This window comes from Pleuronectes platessa, chromosome 2, assembly GCF_947347685.1.
Source record: "Pleuronectes platessa chromosome 2, fPlePla1.1, whole genome shotgun sequence".
Taxonomy (NCBI): Eukaryota; Metazoa; Chordata; class Actinopteri; order Pleuronectiformes; family Pleuronectidae; genus Pleuronectes; species Pleuronectes platessa.
The window spans coordinates 12,796,399-12,820,559 of NC_070627.1; the positions used below are offsets into that span (position 1 = coordinate 12,796,399).

Consider the following 24,161-nt stretch of genomic DNA (forward strand, 5'->3'; position numbering starts at 1 on the left):
AAATATTTTATTAAAATTGTAATACCTCCAGTACAGCAGGGGGCGGTAAGGACAAGCAGCCGTCAAAACTTACACTGCCGGTCACACGCAAGTGTAGAGGGTAAAACGAATCGTGTGTGGGAGTGAAGAGTGTTGACATCGTGACGACCTGATGTTATCAACACGATGGCGACTCCATCTATTCGCATGTTCCGCAGGTTGGAGGGGTTGTTCTGTGTCTACAAACCTTCCGGTGTTCACTGGAAACTCGTCCGGGACAACATCGAGACAAGTCTTCTTAAAGGTAACAAGAACACGTTCCATAATGTGAGAGCAGGCGTCTAAAATGAGAGAACAGGTTCCTAAATCTGAGGACATGTTCCTTAATGTGAGGAGACGTTCTTAAATGAGAGAAAAGGTTTCTAAATGTGAGGACACGTTTCTAAAATGAGAGAACAGGTTCCTAAATCTGAGGACATGTTCCTTAATGTGAGGACACGTTCCTAAATGACAGAACAGGATCCTAAATGTGAGTACACGTTTCTAACTGAGAGAACGAGTTCCTTAATGTGAGGACATGTTCTCAAATGTGAAGACATGTTCCCAATTGAGAGAAGATGTCCTTCAATGTGAAGACACGTTCCCAAATGAGGGAACATGTTCCTTAATGTGAGGACACGTTCTTAAATGTGAGGACACGTTCCTAAATGCTTGACCACATTTCTAAATGGGAGAACACGTGTGTAAATGCCAGAACAGGTTCCGAAATCTGAGAACATATTCCAAAATATGTTATTCCAAATGAATGTTAGTGACATGTGTGACACTGAGGCACCACACAGCTACAGTGCCTTGCATAAGTATTCACCCCCCTTGGACTTTTTCCCATTATGTACTGTTACTAACTGGAATTCAAATAGACTTAAATAAACTTTTTCCCGTTTGATCAACAAAACATGCATAGTACTTTGGAGGTGCAAAATAAATTTTATTGTGACACAAACAATAATGAGAACAAAAAAGTTGACATCTGTTGGGTGCATAAGTATTCACCCCCCTGTGTCAATACTTGGTAGAACCCCCTTTCGCTGCAATTACAGCTGCAAGTCTTTTGGGGTATGTCTCTACCAGCTTTGCACATCTAGAGATGGAAAGGTTTGTCCATTCTTCTTGGCAAAAAAGATGAAGCTCAGTCAGATTGGATGGAGACCGTCTGTGAACCGCAATCTTCAAGTCTTGCCATAGATTCTCTATTGGATTGAGGTCTGGGCTTTGACTGGGCCATTTTAAGACATTAACATTCTTTAATCCAAACCATTCCTTTGTAGCTTTGGCTGTATGTTTAGGGTCATTGTCCTGCTGGAAGATGAACCTCCGCCCCAGTCTCAAGTCTTTTGCAGACTGCATCAGATTTTCTTCAAGGATTTCCCTGTATTTGGCTCCATCCATCTTTCCCTCTATTCTGACCCGTTTCCCTGTACCTGCTGAAGAGAAGCATCCCCACAGCATGATGCTACCACCACCATGTTTCACTGTTGAGATGGTGTGCTCAGGGTGATGGGCAGTGTTGGGTTTTCGCCACACATAGCGTTTTGCATTGAGGCCAAAAAGTTCAATTTTGGTCTCATCTGACCAGAGCACCTTCTTCCACATGTTTGCTGTGTCTCCCACATGGCTTCTGGCAAACTCCAAACGGGATTTTTTATGGATCCCTTTCAACAATGGCTTTCTTCTTGCCACTCTTCCATAAAGGCCAGATTTGTGGAGTAGACGACTAATAGTTGTCCTGTGGACAGATTCTCCCACCTCAGCTGTGGATCTCTGCAACTCCTCCAGAGTAACCATGGGCCTCCTGGTTGCTTCTCTGATTAATTTTCTCCTTGTCCGACTCTTCAGTTTGGGTGGACGGCCTCCTCTTGGTAGGTTTGCGGTTGTGCCATATTCTTTCCATTTTCATCTTTCAAAGCTCTGGATATTTTTTTATAACCTAACCCTGCTTCATATTTCTCCACAACTTTATCCCTGACCTGTTTGGTGAGCTCCTTGGTCTTCATGATGCTGTTTGTTCAGTAATGATCTCCAACAAACTCTGAGTCCGTCACAGAACAGGTGTATTTATACTGAGATTAAATTGCAGACAGGTGGACCCTATTTACTAATTATGTGACTTGCAAATGTGACTTGTGAATGCAATTGGTCGCACCAGATCTTTGTTAGGGGTTTCACAGTAAAGGGGGTGAATACATATGCACTCAACACTTTTCAGATTTTTATTTGTAAATAATTGTGAAATCCATGTAATATTTCCCCCCACTTCCAAATGATGCACTATTTTGTGTTGGTCCATTACATAAACTCACGATGAAATAAATTTTAATCTGTGGTTATACCATGACAAAATGTAGAAAAGTCCAAAGGGGGTGAATACTTATGCAAGGCACTGTAATTCCACCTTGTAGTGAAAGTCAAACCCATCCATCATGCTGTCCTCTGTCTCCTCCAGGTTTAAACTCTGTTCCCCAGAAGCCTTGTCCTCAGGAGGTTCGCTTCCTGGCTCAGCCGGGCGGTGACACCGAAACAGCCAGAGGACTCACCCTGTCTGCAGCCTCTGTCCCTGCTCTGTCCAACCACCCTCTGGGTATGTGTGTCCACTGACTGTACAGCTCCTCCCCCTGTCTCATCTCACCAGTCCTGGTTGGTATCTGTGTGTTACTAGTTCCAATAGCTTGTGATTGTTCATATTCTTTAACCTGAATGAAGATGTGACCACATGGAAGACAAAGGATTCACTTACTTTTACTTGTCACAAATATGGATTTTCTTATTTTTTGTAATCTCCTCATGAGGCTTGGTTGTTAATCTGCACCAGAAAGCTGCCACAGCAGGAAACACACGGTCAGCACTAAAACTCTGCTCACTCAGGCTTTTCTGTCCTGCAGAGCAAATGAGACTTGATGTCTCATCATTGACCTCTTAAGTTTGATTTCTGAAGAAAACTAATACGCTGCAGTTTTTTTTCTGTGTCTCAGTAACTGGACCTGAATTCCGGCATGTTGGAGTGGGAGTCGGACATCGTCTGGACGCCTCCTCCTCTGGAGTTTTAGGTGCGAGTTTACATCCGATCCTGTGAGAAAATGTTGTGTGTTCATGTACTCACACCCTGGTTTTCATCTACAGTTCTTGCAGTTGGGAATGGAAACAAGGTCCTGAACGATCTCTACAACACACGAATCACAAGGGTTAGTTTCCTTCTCCACTGGTTTCATATGGGAAATTAAACGAAGGCACAGTCGCAGGTCTGATTCCGCGTGGTGTGTTTCAGGATTACACGGTGGAGGGGGCGTTCGGGAGTGCGACCGATGATTTCTCTGACACGGGTCGTGTTGTGGAAAGAACCACCTATGGTGAGATCCCTCATTGTTTCCATCAATTAAGATTATATTTCTTCAGTTTCATCAGTTCATTCTCTGAACATCACAGAGTTTCAGATCATTATGTTTGATAGTAGGATGCTGTAGCTAAAGTAACTTAATACCTTCACTGAATAATTAAAGCAGCTCATTATTAAGTTAAACTAATTGTATCATCTCCCCTCCCTTTGATTTCAGTTTCTCTTTAGGTCCTTTTCTCCACCGCATTTTTACATTTTCACCTTTAGGATGGAAAAATCATATTATGCATATTAACACCTTGTTATTATATTGTAATATGTATTATGTGATTACTATCCTATTGCTTCAGGACCTATAATTGTGATATTGTTGTGTTCGACAGATCACATCACACTGGATAAGCTGAACAGAGTTCTGGCAATGCTGCAGGGAGCCAATCAAAAGGCCTTGTTAATGTAAGTTCATTGTATTCTACATTCACTGATTTCTCCATCAACAGTTTTGCTCTAAAGCTTCCTATTGGTCTGAATTCCTCTTACAACAAACATGACTGTAATATAAACCCACTGAGGTGCTTGGTCCCGGAGAACGGCCCAACATGTACAATGATAAATGCTTCATAGATGCAGGTGGATTCATATTTCTCTACACAGGTATTCCAACGTGGACATGCGCTCACAGGAGGCCTATGAGATGGCTGTGCAGGGTCTACTGGGTCCGGAGGGCAAATCGGTGCCCATTGTGACGGGCCTGCGCTGCATTCACTTCCAGCCTCCCAACTTCACATTAGGTAAATCCTCTCAAATTGAACACATTCAACATCTTATTTCACGATTTAAAACGCATTCGGATTAAGTTTTCCTTCTCCTCCCTACAGAGGTGCAGTGCCTAAACGAGACGCAGAGATATTTGCGCAAAGTCGTGCACGAGATAGGACTGGAGCTGCGCAGCACGGCAGCGTGCACGGGAGTGAGACGGACCAGAGACGGACCGTTCACGCTGCAGGACGCTCTGACATCTCACCGCTGGACGCCCGCTGGTGTCATGCAGGCCATCCAACAGTACCGCTCCAGTAAGAGAAACAAAAGACGCTCCCAGTCCCAGATCAAGAATCCGGGATTACAACCAGTGGAGGAGACTGTGATGGAGTCATCCACATGAAACCAACGAGGAAGCAGCAGCGGCAGCAGGTAGAAGGACAAGACTTGATGTTGGAGACTCTATGGGCCCGGAGGCTGCGTCATGTTGAGTTCATCTCAGTCGGGAAAAAAGAGATTTCAAAGAACAGATATTCTGGTTTCTAAACAAGACACTTGATAATAATTGACATTCATGCATTTTATTTGAAATGCAAACGTGGCTCCATCTTCAGAGACCTGTGCCGTTAATCGTGTTTTAAACACTGTGCAGGTCATTTGGACAGGTTTACCAAATCTTCATATTTAAGTGGTTTATTGTATTTTTTTAATCTTGAAATAAACTGAAAAAGAATTCGACTAAACTTTTGAACATTTGTTTTTGCTGCCATGTTATAATTAGAGCTTGTGTGTGTACAGACCACAGAGCAGTTGTTTTTTAAAAGGGGGTTGGAGCCATAATTCCCCTGCGTTATTTATACAAATACCCCCCCTAGTGGTGAAAGGTCAAACTTACCACTAGTGCAATATTAAATGTGTTACACCAGTCTTCTCTAAGAACCAGTTGTTCAGAAGATCAGTTGCTGAAAAGCGTTAAAATAAAAAAGAGCATGAAATCAAATTACATCACATGTTCTAATCTTGGTTTTGATCTGGTTCCAACTCTCTGTTTGTCTTTTTATGTTTAAACAAAGTGTTAAAGTGACATATGCATTAGTTATTGGAAACTTAATTAATCATTAAGTGATCGTATGTGTTTGCTCATATAAAGATAGATTAGATCATTCTTAGTTGCTGCAGGGTTTCCTCAGACCATGGAATTCCTTGATAGTTTGTTAATTTGATATAAAAAAAAAAAAAAATACCTTGAAAGTTGTTATTGACATAAAAAGACGCGGGTAAATAAAAGTGCTTGCATTTATATATTTTGTTCAAAATAAATTTGATAGTTTAGATAATAGGCTACTTGCAGTGTGACTTCGATTCTACTCATACAACATATTGTTTTACTGTGTTAGAGCAGGTTTGTTGTCTCATCACTGTGACACAGCCCAGTTGAGAAGTGTTGACGCAAAGCCTCTTTTTAATTGTTATCCACGAGTCCCTGTAAAGTCTGATATGTCTTTTTGATATAAACTCTGTGTTAGTAATTAACGTTGATCTGTGTCTCAGCCTGGTTGAGCCCTTGGAATTCAGGCCGCCTTGAATTTTCTTTAATCGATGTAGATGTAGAATAAAAGTTTCTTTTTTAACAAAACTCAAATGTTAACATGTTCCTATGTTTGAAATCTACAAGCAACTGAAGGGCAGAGAAATGCAGCGATTCTCCATTGAGGTGGATCACTGAGATCAGATTGGATGTAATGTTCTCAGGCTTCTGAGGAGATGATGTCTCAGCATCTGTTTCCCACAAAAGCTCCTTTGGGGAGGTTATGAGGTTATTCCAGCGGAGCCATTGTTGTCATACTCTTCATACCATTGAAGGACTTGTTCCAGTGGGAACACTGGTGTCTTTGTCTGCAGTGGAGACACACAACTTCTGTGAGGACACAGATTGACTACGTGAGCATAGGTTGTCGATCTGCAGCTTTATTGAGGACGACACATGAGATCAGAACAATTTGATTACAGGTATTCAGTGATTCAAGTTTCACAACATCATAAAAACATTAAGACTTTCATACTGAGAGCAAGTCAATCATTTTATTACTACTGTCTTTAATTATAGAGGATTGAAATGAATTTATGAGACCGACACCATTCATTCAGAACAGATGGTAAACCCACGGATCACAATGAACTTAATACTATTTTGAAATAACACTTTGTACTAAAGAAGAATGAAAAGATTTAAAGGAATGCAGGATCTCATATTTAAATATTTCCTCTAAGATGCTGAATGGTACAATACTTTTATCATGAAAGTAAAATGAATGCTTATTTTCCATAAAATACAAACAGTGTAGAACAAACACTAAACAGCTGCATGATGTAGATGATTTTCGCAAAGTCGATGGTTCGATCCCCGGTTCCTCCAGTCTGCATTCTGAAGTGTCCTCTGGGATTTCCTCTGGCAGTGTGTGAATGATGTGTGATAGAAAGAGTGCTGTGAATAGTAGGTCTGTATGAATGTGTGAGTGGATGTGTCTTGTAATGTGAAGCGCTTCAAGAGGTCGATACGACCTCAAGACGATATTTTTTCATTACATTCTTACTTTCCTAAAATTCTTCTATAAATATCAATTTAATCTGATCATCGATATGAAATTGGACGTGTAAAGTACTGCAGAGTATTTCATGGCAGGTAAATAAATCTAAATTGATGAAACACACGGAGAATTAGAATATAAATTAGCATTTTTACAGAAGAAAATTGGATGTTCTTTGAATCCTGGTATTATACAACACCTGCACTAAGTGTATAGCACATACATACACCTAGTAAGCACACATATAATTTCCTACTCTTATATTATCATCTAAATCAAACATTTACCTGTTCAGGCTTGCTAGAAATACTCGAATGTCCAAAGGCAGACGTACAAAGGAAATGTAACCATGGATTAGAAGAACAGTTGTGATGAACCCTGAGAGCAGAACCTCCACTTGGATCCGAGTTTCTCCATCGACACATGTTCAGCAACATCCTGAACTTTTGCTCCGGGGGGGCTCTTTGTGTAACACCATGGCTTCCTCACTTGTGTCGTCTTTTTCACTCAACATCCTGCAACAACACAACGAGAGCAACACGAGCAGCTGATGTTGAGGCGACTCGTGACATTACAGCACAGAGACTGTTCCAAAATCATTCGGGTGAGATAGACAAATTGCAACGAAAATTTAAATATCGTAAAATGTGTTTATTACCTGGCGACAGTTTCCAAAGAGTGAATCACGTTATCACCTGTGGCAGCGCTGCACTCCATGAATTCAAAGTTGTACTCCTGTGGAGGTAAACAGACACTTTCACCATTACAACGATTTACAAATACTGCGTTGCATCCGAAATTGTGAGATGATGTAAACGCCACAGATCCAAACCTTGGCGAGGATTTCTCCCTCCTCAGTGTTGACCTGCCGTTTTTCACTATCACTTTTGTTCCCAAGAAGTAAAATGGTCACGTCTTCGGGTGCAGCTTCCTGCAAAATATGGGACAGTTTGATGATTCTGATATTTAGCGTCCATTTTCTATAAATCCTACAGCATGTATATGCATTTTTATTTATTTTTTGTATTGTTAATGGAGAATTTTACACCGTCACAGTGTGCTATAGATGTTATCTGAGGTGAGTGATGTTCAGCAGGATTACGCAGAAATGGCTGATTGAATTTCAACGATACTTGGTGAAAAGATGGGACAGGGACCAAGAAAGAACCCATGACTGTTTTAAATCAATTTGAGCAATTTCCCAGGGAATAACTATGAGTGTGTGAAATTTGGTGCAGCTTGATTGAATTGAAAGGGACTGCTGGGCCTTGTCGGAGGTTTGGCCTCCACTGAGTGGGTTCTCCATACCTTGTCGAAAAACCATGTAAAGCATTCGGTAGGTATTTTGTGAAAAAATCTGAATTCATTATATAACAGTCATTGAGGAGGGAAATCTATTCAGGTGCAGGAAATGTGTTGCTCTCAGTAAAATCCCTGCGTTCATTCACAATTGTCCATTTCTGCTCTCAGTTTATTTATCTGTGCTGCAGCTGCATTTGCAAAACTGTATTCTAAAGGTATGATTTACAATAGCAGGATAATTATAGAAACAATTCTTGTATTAACTGTGAAATGAACCAGCGTTCGGCCTTTTGACAAGCAGTTGTATGGGCTGCAGATATATCACAGCTAAGTCCGACCTCATCAGTTAAAAACACTATGTGGGCAAAGCCTGTAGATCGGTGACAGCGTTTCACACTCCAACATGGACACTTTGAATGCACAGTACCTGGATGCAGTTTGCCCAGTAGCTGATGGCGGTGAAGCTCTGAGAACACGTGATGTCGTACATCAGGAGAAACGCCTGCGCTTTATGAAAAACCTGCCTGGTGATGCTGTGAAACCTGTGGGGACAGGAAACATTACATCCTGAGGGGATCGGAGCAGAGATAAGACATCCTGTTTGAACCAGGCGGAGGCCACCAACTTCACTTTGAATCATTTTCATCGCATTCTTTGATGAAAGCAAAGTAATACTCTGGGAAACAATTTAGTGTCGTAACTGAACAGGCCTGAGGTGAAAGGTGTGTCTCCACTAATCCCATTACACTGGTTAGTTGAGTTTCCTGAGGATTTGCCAAACGTTTGTTCTGGTTTCTCTGGTTGAGAAAATCTTTCAATGACATCACCTTCATAATAAGCTCATTACCTTTAAATTCGGTTCTTGGGGTATTCATGCTAAATGGGATTCCCTATCAAATGAGTGGGTTCATTAAAGGCTGTTAATTCAACTATGCTAATCGAATACGTCGTCCACGCACTTAACTACCCAACCACATGCCTGCAGCGTGTGGAGTGAACCTGTGGACGTCCACCTGCTCCGTGCACACACTGCTCTGTGCCTCTGGCGCGACATTTGTGATCATTCTAGAATACAAAACATTGCTGAGATGTGTCAAACCGGTTCTGTAACAGGTTACCCCTTGGCCCCAAATGGACCCCTGAACATAGTGATGCTGTTTTGGACACACCGTCTGGCACGTGTTAAGGCCTGTGTGAAGAGTATCTGCCGCTTGTTACAATAACACACGTACATGATGTATTAACATGTGCTCATCAGAAGTCTTGGCTCACACTCTGCTGAGAGCCCGGGTTGCCCCCGTCACATTTTGTGTGTCGAGAAAGCCCTCGGGACAGAGACAACCTGTCCTGAGTCCACTCACACGTCATTGTGGAGGACTCAGGACATTAGAAAGCACAAAGTAACACCCTGTACCCTTCACGTGATGCCTCCTGCTCAGATACACAAATCCACCTTCCCTCCAACCAACAACCAGATCGCGTGCTCATTCACAACAGACAGGATCAGGACCAAACCCAGGAAAAGCTGCTGGACCTGAAAGTGCACCTGTACGCATGTTCAGAGACTGATCGCTTTTCAGATGTCCTTAAATACACCTTCCAGCTTTCCTCCAGGTCATCAGGATAATGGGCAATAAACACAATCAAGTTCTCTTGAAGTACTTCTCCTCCCCGCTGACTGACATCGCTAACATCTATGTTTAAGATCACCAACGGAAAGGGTGAAACATTATATTTGCAGGATGAACTTTTAAATATCATGTGAATCGATAATAGCATCTAAAACATGACCTGTATTCTCAAGGTGGGCGGTCGATAATTAACATGTTTGATTGAAAACCTAATAATTAGCGGTGAGCTGTAAAATCAAACAGGAGACTTACCTTTCCTGACCCGCTGTGTCCCATAACTGGAGCACCACAGGCTTTCCATCCACCACCACAGTCCACAAAGAGGTGTCAAGGCCTATTAAAAAATGATTTTGTAAATGATTCTGTTATATTTACCTTCATTTATGCATTTATGAGAATGCAGTTCCGCTCTAAGAAGGGACTATGAAAGCCTCTCAATTACGGAACACCTTGATAAGTGAATAAGAGCCTGTGCTTTCTACCACACCTTCACTCATTGTCTCGAGAACTGGCCTCATTTCTAACACATGCAGTCATGTTATTAAGTTTGCTTCTGTTGATGCTGCTCTGATGTGTCTGTTGTCTGTTGTTGTTGCTGGTATTTGTTGTGGGTGGATCATCGTTCTGTGGTTTTTGTTCGGTCCTGCGTGGCTCGTGTTTCATCAACGCTCTATTGTCATTGTTATTTATTATTTTACCCCATGGGATCAATAAAGGATCTTATCTTATCTTGTCCTGTCTTAAACTTTATCACCGAATATACTTCAATAGAGATCAGGGTCTTACCGATTGAGGCGGGTATTTCGAATGAAAACTTCCCACTTTGAGCTCTTTGCATCAGGGAGGTCTTGCCTACGCTGCTGTCTCCAACCAGCATCACGTTGTAACGTTTTGATCCGATGTCTGCTCCTCTGGAATCACCTGCTGAAGGGAAAACAAAAACACAACGTTTGTATTTTCTCTTTGATAAACTTCTGTGCCTCTTGACTCCAGGGTGTACGTCCTACTGCTCAATTTACCCAAAGAAAAAGTCTTTTGACTCTCTTGTCTCAGGCGCATTTCAGCATCGTGCTGTTGAACCGGAGTCCCTCTTTCAGGTGCCTTCCCACTGCGGAACAGACAGAGTGTTATATGACACAATAGACACAACTAATGAGTGACAGTCTGCTGCAGGGTTTGGATGTCAGCCATCAGTATTTTGAATGAAGAATGTGGCGGATATAACCATAAGGTGACATTGCAATTTGAGAGAAAGACACATTTGAAAAGAATGTGTAATTATTGTGATTGGTCACATCAGGTCACTAACACTTCTATTTTCTGTGAAGACACTGTACCATCTAAATCATCCTAGTTCAAGGCTGTGCAATGTGAAACCAACAATGCCACCGACCTGCTGACAAACCAAACGGGTGTATGTAGTGTTAGCACCAAACCCTGTTTCCACTATTCCAACTGTATTTGCGTGAGGATTAGTGTCGACCAAAGGCTGGCATGAGTCAGAGGCTCGGCTGCTTTGATGAGTCACAGTCAAAACGTCTTTTAATATTTAATAGATTCACACAATAGTGTCCGTGTGGATGTTTAGTCTAACGCCAATCAGTGAGAAAAGAGAATGAGTGCACAGCACCCGGTGCAATATTACACATATCACATCAAGCTAGATTAGCTGGCAGGCTGACAAGTTGTTGAACTGCCAACAATGAGGAAGTTGAGTGTTTGCTCAGAAGATAATGGCTTAAATTCTTTGTATTTCACCACCTTAAGTGACTCTGCAGGATGTGAACACTGAATCCAGACACATTTGTTTAGTGGCTGAGGGTACATGTAGAGTCTATAAAAAACCTCACTGAATAGAGGTGTAAAAGACTCATATTTATTCTGAACTGGGTCATGCTGATGTGAAGGAAGATTATTCTCGGATGGTGACAGGCAGGTCGACACTTATATGCAAAGCCACCGAGGACGTTAAACAGGTTTTGGAGGCGGCAGTGTTTCTTTTCTATCTCTGTTGATTTGTGGTGTTTGGTTTTACCTCAAAGGCCTCGAGTGCTCTGCTGTGTTTGAGAAGCTGACACCGGATGATGATTGTTTCACACTTTCGTCCACCTGCAGACAAAGAACCCTCAGTCAAGAGAACAGTCGATCAGTAAACGCTGAAACAGCTTTCTCTTTTGTTTGCTAAATAGGACAATATTCAATGCTTTTACACAGAGCGACTGAAAGTTGCATTTTCTGATCTGAGCTCTGAAGTTTTATACTGTGAGGCTGATACATTGTTTGCACTCCCTCTGATATATGATGCAACGCCACGAAAACATTATGTTTTATGCAAAGTAAAAGCAGCAGGACTTTTATGAGTATGCTCTGGAGCAAAACAAATAATATTTGCATTAGGAGGACGCTCATTAGGTTTCTGCTTTGCATGATGTCCTCTCCCACTAGTGCACATAACTTCTTGACTAGTTGTTGTTTAACTTGTTGTGCAACTGTATCTGAAGTGAACGCTTTAAAGAAAAAAAACAGAGAGACTTTGAGAACAGATACATGTGTATGTTCTCTAGACAACAGATACATGTTTATGTTCCCCTTTCACTATCTGAAACTTGTAGTGTTGACCACATGTTCCTTATTTTGGTCCATTGTGTCATTTTGTGCTTCTTGGAACCAACACTTGCGAGCATTGTAATGCAAACAGGAAGCTGAGCACAACTCAGACTTTCTACTGTTACTGTCACTAAGAACAGAGACGAGTTCAAGTTTGTTGACCTTTCAAGGGCCATTGTGTGATGCCATCAATTTGTATGATACAATTACATGAATTAAACTGACAGGTTAATTGAAAGTGAGTTCAAAGGCCGGGGCTAATTATTTTTTTTACTAAATCTGCCCCGTTACTAGCAGAAGTGCACCAGAGGGGTGATGCAAACCCAGTACAGTCAATGTTAACTTTTTAATGTCGAAATCATGCACTTTCATATTGACGTCATTATTTTTCCATTGACTGATCAGCTTCAAAAGTTATCAATCCGGAGATACAAGATACCAAGTAATAATTCAACCATGTTTAGTAAAACTCTGTCTCTGATATTTTGCCTTTAGTTATTGGACAAACGCATTAACACACGCACACACACACACACACTTAAAATTAAAGCTTTGCCTCTCACCTCTAGTTTTTCCTCCAGGCCCGAAGACTCTTCTCTGTGCTCTTGCGTTGTCTTGTGGACACTTTCATCAGTCAGAATCGCATCTCTCTCTTTTTGTGCACTCATCATGCTGTCGTCATCCTTTTGAGGTCCACGTGACTTCCGGCTAGATCCCATCTTTCTTCTTCTCCCTCCAGCTGCTGATTCTGACGTAACATCATGAGGGGATAATGCAGTGAGGTGATCTGGGGTTAGATGAGGCTCTGTTTCTGCTTGTTGACTGAGGGAATCAGGATTTTCTTCGAGTGTTTGCTGAGCTGGAGATTTCCCCTGAGATTCACCAGTGTGACTCAATTCCACTGTTTCAAACACCTTCTCTTTCCTTTGCTCAGAGTCACTGCTTTCCTGCTGATCATTTATCGGTGGCTCCTTTTCAGCGACACTTTCAGGGGAAATATCGCCAACATTTACATCCTCTCTATCCAGGTCTTGCTTTCGATTTGAGTTTTCCACTTTGGATCGTGATCCAAGGTTCCTGCGGGTGGAGCCCATCTTTCTTCGCCTGTTGGGTGAACTGACTTGTGGATTTGAGTCCTTCATCTCAGAGTTGATTGTGTGAGCTCCTTCAGGAGCGTTGTTTGGCTCTTGTATGACAGATTCTACCGTCTCCTGATCTACCACAACAACACTTGGGACCTCTACTGATTTAAAAGGTTGGTCCTGTATTAGGCCTTCTTTAATGCCTTCTGGACTTTGCTTATCACTTTGTGTAGCTGCTATAATAACAGAATCCTCGATAGCTGATGTAATTTTCTTTTTGAGATTGAAGTCTGGGCTGGTTTGCTCTTTCAATTCTTCCGGACTTATTGTTCCTGTTGGCACTGTTTCTTTTTCAGTCTTTTCTTCATCACTGCAGGTATTTTCTACAACCTCCTCTTCTGGTTCAGTGATCTCTGGGCTGTGACGTCTTCCTTTAAGTCTTCGGCTTGACCCCAGTTTTCTTCTGTTGCCTGTGAGCTTGAAGCCAGGGAGAGTTTCCTCTTTGATGCTCACAGAATTGTCCACAGGTTGGGAATCAAGAGGCGACTTTGTTTCTGATTCCAGAGTTTGTAAACAGGGGTTTCTTTCCTCAACTGAGGAGTCATCGATATGTATTGGCTTTACTTCCTCTTCATAGACTTCCTCCACAACATCCTCAGAGTGCTGCGCACCTCCGACCTCAGATGAGCTCAAATGTTCATTTTGACTCTCCATTGTAGACATCTCCTCTTGTGGTGATAAAACTGCCACATGCTCAATTCCATATTTAGACTCAGTATTTTCTCTGTAGTTGCTTTTCTCTGATTGGTTGGAGGACTTTAAACTCTCTGATTGTGTATGTGTCTGCTCTTGATGTGAGTTTTCCAATTTGGATCGTGATCCAAGGTTCCTGCGGGTGGAGCCCATCTTTCTTCGCCTGTTGGGTGAACTGACTTGTGGATTTGAGTCCTTCATCTCAGAGTTGGTTGTGTGAGATCCTTCAGGAGCGTTGTTCGGCTCTTGTATGACAGATTCTACCATCTCCTGATCTGAGACAAGAACACTTGGCGCCTCTACTGATTTGAAAGGTTGGTCCTGTATTAGGCCTTCTTTAATGACTTCTGGACTTTGCTTATCACTTTGTGTAGCTGCTATAATAACAGAGTCCTCGATAGCTGATGTAATTTTCGGAGTGAGTTTGAAATCTGGGCTGGTTTGCTCTTGCAATTCTTCCGGACTTATTGTTCCTGTTGGCACTGTTTCTATTTCAGTCTTTTCTTCATCACTGCAGGTATTTTCTACAACCTCCTCTTCTGGTTCAGTGATCTCTGGGCCGTGACGTCTTCCTTTAAGTCTTCGGCTTGACCCCAGTTTTCTTCTGTTCCCTGTGAGCTTGAAGCCAGGGAGAGTTTCCTCTTTGATGCTCACAGAATTGTCCACAGGTTGGGAATCAAGAGGCGACTTTGCTTCTGATTCCAGAGTTTGTAAACAGGGGTTTCTTTCCTCAACTGAGGAGTCATCGATATGTATTGGCTTTACTTCCTCTTCATGCACTTCCTCCACAACATCCTCAGAGTGCTGGGCACCTCCGACCTCAGATGAGCTCAAATGTTCATTTTGACTCTCCATTGTAGACGTCTCCTCTTGTGGTGATAAAACTGCCACATGCTCAATTCCATATTTAGACTCTGTATTTTCTCTGTAGTTGCTTTTCTCTGATTGGTTGGAGGACTTTAAACTCTCTGATTGTGTATGTGTCTGCTCTTGATGTGAGTTTTCCAATTTGGATCGTGATCCAAGGTTCCTGCGGGTGGAGCCCATCTTTCTTCGCCTGTTGGGTGAACTGACTTGTGGATTTGAGTCCTTCATCTCAGAGTTGGTTGTGTGAGATCCTTCAGGAGCGTTGTTCGGCTCTTGTATGACAGATTCTACCGTCTCCTGATCTGAGACAACAACACTTGGTGCCTCCACTGATTTGAACGGTTGGTCCTGTATTAGGCCTTCTTTAATACCTCCTAGACATTGCTTATCACTTTGTGTAGTTTCTATAATAACAGAGTCCTCGACAGCTGAGGTAATTTTCTTAGTGAGTTTGAAATCTGGGCTGGTTTGCTCTTGCAATTCTTCCTGACTTATTGTTCCTGTTGGCACTGTTTCTATTTCAGTCTTTTCTTCATCATTGCAGGTATCTTCTACAACCTCCTCTTCTGGTTCAGTGATCTCTGGGCCGTGACGTCTTCCTTTAAGTCTTCGGCTTGACCCCAGTTTTCTTCTGTTGCCTGTGAGTTTGAAGCCTGACTGAGTTTCCTCTTTGATGCTCAGAGAATTGTCCAAAGGTTGGGAATCAAAAGGCGACATTGTTTCTGATTCCAGAGTTTGTAAACAGGGGTTTCTTTCCTCAACTGAGTAGTCATCGATTTGATGCATTGTTTGCATCTGTATTGGCTTTGCTTCTTCATCATGCACTTCCTCCACATCATCCTCAGAGTGCTGCGCACCTCCGACCTCAGATGAGCTCAAATGTTCATTTTGACTCTCCATTGTAGACATCTCCTCTGTTGGTGATGAAACTGCCACTTGCTCAACTCCATATTTAGACTCTGTATGTTCTCTGTAGCTGCTTTTCTCTGATTGGCTGGAGGACTCTACACTCTCTGATTGTGTATGTGTCTGCTCTTGATGTGAGTTTTCCACTTTGGATTGTGATCCATGATTTCTGCGGGTGGAGCCCATCTTTCTTCGCCTGTTGGGACTGACATGTGGATTTGAATCCTTCATCTCAGAGTTGGTTGTGTGAGCTCCTTCAGGAGCGCTGTTTGGCTCTTGTATGACAGATTCTAACGTCTCCTGATCTGCCACAACAACACTTGGTGCCTCTACTGATATTAAAGGTTGGTCCTGTATTAGGCCTTCTTTAATGCCTTCTGGACTTTGCTTATCACTTTGTGTAGCTGCTATAATAACAGAGTCCTTGACAGCTGATGCAATTTCCACAGCTTGTACCAAGTCCATTTGAACTACATCATGAACTGGAAGTGGAGTTAAATCTTCTGGCTCTTTGACTTCTTCTGTAGAATAGAGAAAGTCTGTTGTCACTGTTATTCTGTTGTCCATCATACTCAGTGACAGAGTTGTATCTTCCTCTGGCATTTCTTCTGTGTTTTCCTGCTCCTCTACAGCTGATGTAATTTTCTTTTTGAGATTGAATTCTGGGCTGGTTTGCTCTTTCAATTCTTCCTGACTTATTGTTCCTGTTGGCACTGTTTCTTTTTCAGTCTTTTCTTCATCAATGCAGGTATTTTCTACAACCTCCTCTTCTGGTTCAGTGATCTCTGGGCCGTGCCGTCTTCCTTTAAGTCTTCGGCTTGTCCCCAGTTTTCTTCTGTTCCCTGTGAGTTTGAAGCCCGTCTGAGTTTCCTCTTTGTAGATCACAGAATTATCCACAGGTTGTGAATCAAAAGGCGACTTTGTTTCTGATTCCAGAGTTTGTAAAGAGGGGTTTCTTTCCTCAACTGAGGAGTCATCGATATGTATTGGCTTTACTTCCTCTTCATGCACTTCCTCCAGAACATCCTCAGAGTGCTGGGCACTTTCGACCTCAGATGAGCTCAAATGTTCAGTTTGACTCTCCATTGGAGACATCTCCTCTGTTGGTGATGAAAATGCTACCTGCTCAACTCCATATTTAGGCTCTGTATTTTCTCTGTAGCTGCTTTTCTCTGATTGGCTGGATGACTCTACACTTTCTGATTGTGTATGTGTCTGCTCTTGATGTGAGTTTTTCACATGTGATCGTGATCCATGGTTTCTGCGGGTGGAGCCCATCTTTCTTCGCCTGTTGGGACTGACATGTGGATTTGAATCCTTCATCTCAGAGTTGGTTGTGTGAGCTCCTTCAGGAGCGTTGTTTGGCTCTTGTATGACAGATTCTAACGTCTCCTGATCTGCCACAACAACACTTGGTGCCTCTACTGATATTAAAGGTTGTTCCTGTGTTAGGCCTTCTTTAATGCCTTCTGGACTTTGCTTATCACTTTGTAGAGCTTCTATAATAACAGAGTCAGTGTTGATAGCGTCCTCAGTACTTGGAGGCAGCAACACATTTATTGATGGACTTCTTCTACCGATGACCACAGAGGTTGTTTGCATCTCATTGCTTCTAAAATCATCTTGCTGTGTTGGCTCCTCACTAACATCTACATCTACCTCACCAGCCCTTACATCAGTTCCCTGAACAAATGCGGCAGGATTAACAAATTCCTCGTTGTGGAATGCTGACTGATCAGGAAGAAGAGCCACTGAATCATCTCTGTTTGGAATCATGTTACTCTCTATTGTCTGCAGGTCAGAGGTATTGCTTTGCAGCTCTTGTCCATCATTGTGCACAGAACTGGTTTTATCAATTTCCTTTTCTTTATCCACATTACTCAGTGACCAATGGGCATTTTCCTCTTTTGTGACTACTGGCGATAACTCCTCCATCACCTCCACCCTGTCAAGATTTCTCACATCTACTTCCACATCCAAGTTACTTTGATCTGTTTTATCTTGTTTGTCCGTTTCTCCTCGGCTGTTTGATGCATCTGCTGCTGGAGAAATCCCAACTTTCTCATGCGGCTTTGCTCTTGTGTTTTCCTCAGGACCAATTTCAAATGTTTCCGTTTCATTTTGTGCAACAGAAAAAGGTTCATCGGGTGTGACTTCAATTGAAGTGTCTGTTTCTTGAGCCAAATGGTCTTCATTTGAAGGATCTTTGCGTTCTTCTTCCACATCAACCTCCTCAGAGCCTAGTGCACCCATTAAACTCTTTGCTTTGTTTAACACGACATCTCCCTCAGATTCATTCACGTTAGTTGTCTGTTGTACACAAAGTTCTTGTCCCGCTGAGTCATCGTCACAAGGTGAAGATTCTGTGTTTGGGATGTGAGAGGTCTCTTCTTGGTCGAGTACGTCAGCTGGGACAGATTTGGTCATGACATTGTCATCATGATTTGAGATATTTTGTGAGTCTGAATTATCATTCCAAACTGAGGCTTGCACAGCTTGAATCAAGTCCATTTGAACTACATTAAAAACTGGAAGTGGAGTTAAATCTTCTGGCTCTTTGACTTCTTCTGTAGAATAGAGAAAGTCTGTTGTCACTGTTGTTCTGTTGTCCATCATACTCAGGGACAGAGTTGTATCTTCCTCTGGCATTTCTTCTGTGTTTTCCTGCTCCTCTACAGCTGATGTAATTTTCTTTTTGAGATTGAAATCTGGGCTGGTTTGCTCTTTCAATTCTTCCTGACTTATTGTTCCTGTTGGCACTGTTTCTTTTTCAGTCTTTTCTTCATCATTGCAGGTATTTTCTACAACCTCCTCTTCTGGTTCAGTGATCTCTGGGCCGTGCCGTCTTCCTTTAAGTCTTCGGCTTGTCCCCAGTTTTCTTCTGTTCCCTGTGAGTTTGAAGCCCGTCTGAGTTTCCTCTTTGTAGATCACAGAATTATCCACAGGTTGTGAATCAAAAGGCGACTTTGTTTCTGATTCCAGAGTTTGTAAACAGGGGTTTCTTTCCTCAACTGAGGAGTCATCGATATGTATTGGCTTTACTTCCTCTTCATGCACTTCCTCCAGAACATCCTCAGAGTGCTGCGCACCTTCGACCTCAGATGAGCTCAAATGTTCAGTTTGACTCTCCATTGGAGACATCTCCTCTGTTGGTGATGAAAATGCTACCTGCTCAACTCCATATTTAGGCTCTGTATTTTCTCTGTAGCTGCTTTTCTCTGATTGGCTGGATGACTCTACACTTTCTGATTGTGTATGTGTCTGCTCTTGATGTGAGTTTTTCACATGTGATCGTGATCCATGGTTTCTGCGGGTGGAGCCCATCTTTCTTCGCCTGTTGGGACTGACATGTGGATTTGAATCCTTCATCTCAAAGTTGGTTGTGTGAGCTCCTTCAGGAGCGTTGTTTGGCTCTTGTATGACAGATTCTAACGTCTCCTGATCTGCCACAACAACACTTGGTGCCTCTACTGATATTAAAGGTTGTTCCTGTGTTAGGCCTTCTTTAATGCCTTCTGGACTTTGCTTATCACTTTGTAGAGCTTCTATAATAACAGAGTCAGTGTTGATAGCGTCCTCAGTACTTGGAGGCAGCAACACATTTATTGATGGACTTCTTCTACCGATGACCACAGAGGTTGTTTGCATCTCATTGCTTCTAAAATTATCTTGCTGTGTTGGCTCCTCACTAACATCTACATCTACCTCACAAGCCCTTACATCAGTTCCCTGAACAAATGTGGCAGGATTAACAAATTCCTCGTTGTGGAATGCTGACTGATCAGGAAGAAGAGCCACTGAATCATCTCTGTTTGGAATCATGTTACTCTCTATTGTCTGCAGGTCAGAGGTATTGCTTTGCAGCTTTTGTCCATCATTGTGCACAGAACTGGTTTTATCAATTTCCTTTTCTTTATCCACATTACTCAGAGACCAATGGGCATTTTCCTCTTTTGTGACTACTGGCGATAACTCCTCCATCACCTCAAGGTTTCTTACATCTACTTCCACATCCAAGTTACTATGTTCTGTTTTATCTTGGTTGTCCGTTTCTCCTCGGCTGTTTGATGCATCTGCTGCTGGAGAAATCCCAACTTTCTCAGCTGGCTTTGCTCTTGTGTTTTCCTCAGGACCAATTTCAAATGTTTCCGTTTCATTTTGTGCAGCAGAAAAAGGTTCATCGGGTTTGACTTCAATTGAAGTGTTTGTTGTTTGAGCCAAATGGTCTTTATTGAAAGGATCTTTGCGTTCTTCTTCCACGTCAACCTCCTCAGAGCCTAGTACAGCCATTACACTCTTTGCTTCGTTTAACACGACATCTCCCTCAGATTCATTCACGTTAGTTGTCTGTTGTACACAAATGTCTCGTCCCGCTGAGTCATCGTCACAAGGTGAAGATTCTGTGTTTGGGATGGGAGAGGTCTCTTCTTGGTCGAGTACGTCAGATGGGACAGATTTGGTCATGACATTGTCATCATGATTTGAGATATTTTGTGAGTCTGAATTATCATTCCAAACTGAGGCTTGCACAGCTTGAATCAAGTCCATTTGAACTACATTAAAAACTGGAAGTGGAGTTAAATCTGCTGGCTCTTTGACTTCTTCAGTAGAATAGAGAAAGTCTGTTGTCACTGTTGTTCTGTTGTCCATCATACTCAGGGACAGAGTTGTATCTTCCTCTGGCATTTCTTCTGTGTTTTCCTGCTCCTCGACAGCTGATGTTATTTTCTTTTTGAGATTGAATTCTGGGCTGGTTTGCTCTTTCAATTCTTCCTGACTTATTGTTCCTGTTGGGACTGTTTCTTTTTCAGTCTTTTCTTCATCATTGCAGGTATTTTCTACAACCTCCTCTTCTGGTTCAGTGATCTCTGGGCCGTGCCGTCTTCCTTTAAGTCTTCGGCTTGTCCCCAGTTTTCTTCTGTTCCCTGTGAGTTTGAAGCCCGTCTGAGTTTCCTCTTTGTATATCACAGAATTATCCACAGGTTGTGAATCAAAAGGCGACTTTGTTTCTGATTCCAGAGTTTGTAAACAGGGGTTGCTTTCCTCAATTGAGGAGTCATCGATTTGATGCATTGTCTGCATGTGTATTGGCTTTACTTCCTCGTTATGCACTTCCTCCACAAAATCCTCAGAGTGCTGCGCACCTCCGACCTCAGATGAACTCAAATGTTCATTTTGACTCTCCATTGGAGACATCTCCTCTTTTGGTGATGAATCTGCCACTTGCTCAATTCCATATTTAGGCCATGTATGTTCTCTGTAGCTGCTTTTCTCTGTGGTTATCTCAGGTTTGGTCGATGACTCCAAACTCTCTGCTTTTAAATGGGTTTCATACAGCGAGTTGTCGGCCTGTAAAAATCCCCACCGCATTAAAAGATCTGTGTCCTGTTTACTTTCTGTATCTGTTACTGGAGAGTAAGTGCTGGCTGGGGAATTTGGTTGTTCAGTCACCTGTTGCTCAACTGGAGAACTTGAATGTACACTAACACTACTTAATCCAGTGTGGCTACTATTTGCATTTTCTTGATTTTCATTACAGACATTTTCAGTCTGAGATGGGTCCGCTTTGTCCCTTCCTTCCTGCATCACTTGCATTGATATTTGTTGAATTTCTGTATGTAGCATTAATGACATCTCTGATTCAACACCAGGGCTCTCCACAATCTTCTGTCTTTTATTTCTACGACTAGAACCCAGTTTTCTTCTGTTGCTAATTGGGTTGAAGTCGGTGTTGTTTTGGTCATCTATTATTAATGAAGTGTCCTGAGGTTGTGAGTCAAAAGGAGCGAGTGTTTCGGATTCCGCGCTCTCTAGAGGAGATTTGCTCTCAGTCATGTCAGTGGGGACTCCTTCTTTCTCCTGATTTGTTTGTTCCAGGCTGGGTTTTATATCATCCTCTAATTGCCCCTCATCTTCATATACCTGAACGAATGCAGTGTCCAGTCCCTCCATGTCACTGGTCTCTGGTTTCTTTGGATCATATACTTGATCATCTTCAATCATCTGTTTGAAAGCCTCCACATTGCTTTGCATTTCAGGAGGCTCGTCCTGTTTATAATCAGGTTTTGAGACTTCCTGCTCAGTAACTGAATCTTCCACCCCCTTCACACTTGACTCAGATCTGGATGAGTCACCGACTTCAGCTTGGTCTGTCAGGTTTGCCAAACCGATTTCAGAATTCGCACCATCAAAGGAATGATGTATTTCTGCAGGTTTAACCTCCTCTTCATACAAGTCCTGAGGTCCACTGACTTCAGATAAACTGAAAAGCTCATTCTGTTCCTCATTTGTAGACAACTCCTCGTTTGGTGATGAATCTATTGCTAACTCAACAAAGCGCTCAGGTTCTGTGTGTTCTCCGTGGTCTTCTTCTGTGGGTGTCTCTAGATTCATAGGGCACACTAAGTCTGATTTCACACGTGACTCATTCGTCAAGTCACTGGAGCGAAAACTCCCCCACGGCTTTGACAAGTCTGCATCCTCTTCTCTTTCTTTACCTTCCGCATTTGTTTCAGAGTACAAACTGGCAAGCTCATGTGGCATCTCCCTGACATTTGATTGGTTCATCAGTGGTTCACTGGAAGTTGCAAGGAAATTTGAACTATTTAACTCAGAGATGCCAACATGTGCAGTTTCTTTTCTTTCAATTTCATCAGTGGGAGATCTGTTCATTCCTTCCAGCATGGTTTCCACAGACTTCACATCTGTCTCTGTTAATGATGAAACTGTTGCTGTTTCAAAGAAGTCAAAACCCGCAAACTTTTCAACAGGTTCCTCTTCAGATTCAGTGACAGGATCCTTAACATGCTGTCGCCTTTTATTTCTGCGAGTAGACCCCAGTTTTCTTCGGTTCACTGATGTGCTGAAATTGGTGTCAGTGCTCTCCTTTGTACTGGCGGAGCAATCCTGAAGCTGGGAGTCCAAATGAAGGGAGAAGTTCTCATTTTGAATATCTGCAAGTTCAGTATTTTGTTTGGGGTTGTATTTGTCGGTGGTTACCTCTGGTGTCGTAGAAAACCTTGTGTCTATAGATTGTGCATGTGACTCACCCTTCAGATAGTTGCCCTCAACAATCACATCCTGCCTTAACAGGTCGGACTCTTCCTCTCTTCTCTTTTCAATTTCTGTCACACTGAGAGAGCTAATCAAGTCAGAGCTGCTAGCAGTATTTTCTTTGATTTCCTCACTCTGAAGAAAGGCAGCTGCACCAGTCACTTCCAGCTTGGTTTCCACTAAGCCATAAGAATAAGACGGTTTCTCATCTTTGTCTGCGTGTTTATTTCCACTTTTTAGAATCAGAATTTCTGGGATGTCCTCTGGGTTTTTTGTTGAAGGGACCTGAACTTCACAAGAATAACCAGAGGTGGTGGATGACCATAAAGAGCTGCCACGTGTTACAGATGAGTCATGCTCGCTACCTTGATTATTTAACTCTTCCTGCCTCTCAGGTTGTTTTGTTTCGAGGGCTTCATTACACTTGGTGTTTCCCTCAAGTTCCTCTCTAGGTTTGTCCTGTTTCTCGGTTGCTGAGTCCTTCACATGTTGTTGCTGTTTATTTCTTCGTCTGGACCCCAGCTTTCTTCTGTTTGCTGAAGTAAGAGGCTGCGTTTCAGACTGTGAACTGTGAGAACTAGACGATACACTTAATGGTCCCGTATCTCCTTCTGGTTGTGGTACATTAGTATCGCCTGCTACATGGAACTCGTCTGCCTTGGGTGTTTCACTTTGGTTAACTACCAAGCGATGTGAATCAAGGCTTTGCTTTGTTCTTTGAGCAGACATGATCTCTAATCTTCTCTCCTAAAGCATGAGACATTAAGTATGCAAGAGATCAAGTTCAGTTCTAACAGACACCAACTGAATCTGGTAAATTACTTCTGTCTTCAACTTGGATTAACCATGTTGAAACATATACAAAAAGAAAAACACTATAAGGTTCACTACAACCCACATACAGCATACAAAATACAGACAATGCCTTTGTAACGCTACAAAAAATAATTCAAACTCTAATTTCTTTTTGAAGAATAAACTCCAACAATGACATTAACATAAAGGCAAAATGGATTCAGTTAATATTACATTCCAAGAACTTCTACATGGTTATCTGTCTTATCTACTCACCCAAATCCGATACCTCTGTCATATCTCATGAGCTGCTTTCTAATGTAAAGTCATCAGCTTCAGCTCAACCTTTCATACACGGGGGTGTTCCTATACTGCAACTTGGTCTTGAAACTTCCTGTGTGAGCCTCGCACGCATCCTCTATCAACTACATGCAACATTTGGTACTTC

General features: G+C 42.3%; 2 protein-coding genes across 3 annotated transcripts; one reads left to right on the top strand and one right to left on the bottom strand.

Annotated features, from left to right (window-relative positions):
* Positions 1 to 67: 67 nt before the first annotated feature.
* On the top strand, positions 68 to 4,885 carry trub2 (TruB pseudouridine (psi) synthase family member 2). The gene is given in 9 exon segments (XM_053445993.1): positions 68 to 283; positions 2,483 to 2,617; positions 3,009 to 3,083; positions 3,157 to 3,218; positions 3,302 to 3,383; positions 3,754 to 3,826; positions 4,025 to 4,161; positions 4,249 to 4,449; positions 4,452 to 4,885. Coding segments are annotated over 9 exon segments (1,107 nt in total). The 5' UTR covers positions 68 to 165; the 3' UTR covers positions 4,676 to 4,885.
* A 1,843-nt stretch (positions 4,886 to 6,728) lies between these two features.
* Positions 6,729 to 24,120, bottom strand: rab44 (RAB44, member RAS oncogene family). 2 transcript variants are annotated; one of them, XM_053445992.1, is made up of 10 exons: positions 23,990 to 24,120; positions 12,821 to 23,665; positions 11,686 to 11,759; positions 10,670 to 10,758; positions 10,437 to 10,571; positions 9,903 to 9,984; positions 8,447 to 8,561; positions 7,550 to 7,648; positions 7,376 to 7,452; positions 6,729 to 7,232 (listed from the first exon to the last, which is right to left on the bottom strand). In XM_053445992.1, exons 2-10 carry the CDS (start codon positions 23,645 to 23,647, stop codon positions 7,145 to 7,147), a joined length of 11,586 nt encoding a protein of 3,861 aa, XP_053301967.1. In that variant the 5' UTR covers positions 23,648 to 23,665; positions 23,990 to 24,120; the 3' UTR covers positions 6,729 to 7,144. The 2 variants fall into 2 exon arrangements, with proteins under 2 accessions (XP_053301967.1, XP_053301966.1); XM_053445991.1 differs by having other exon boundaries at positions 10,437 to 10,574.
* Positions 24,121 to 24,161: the final 41 nt, after the last annotated feature.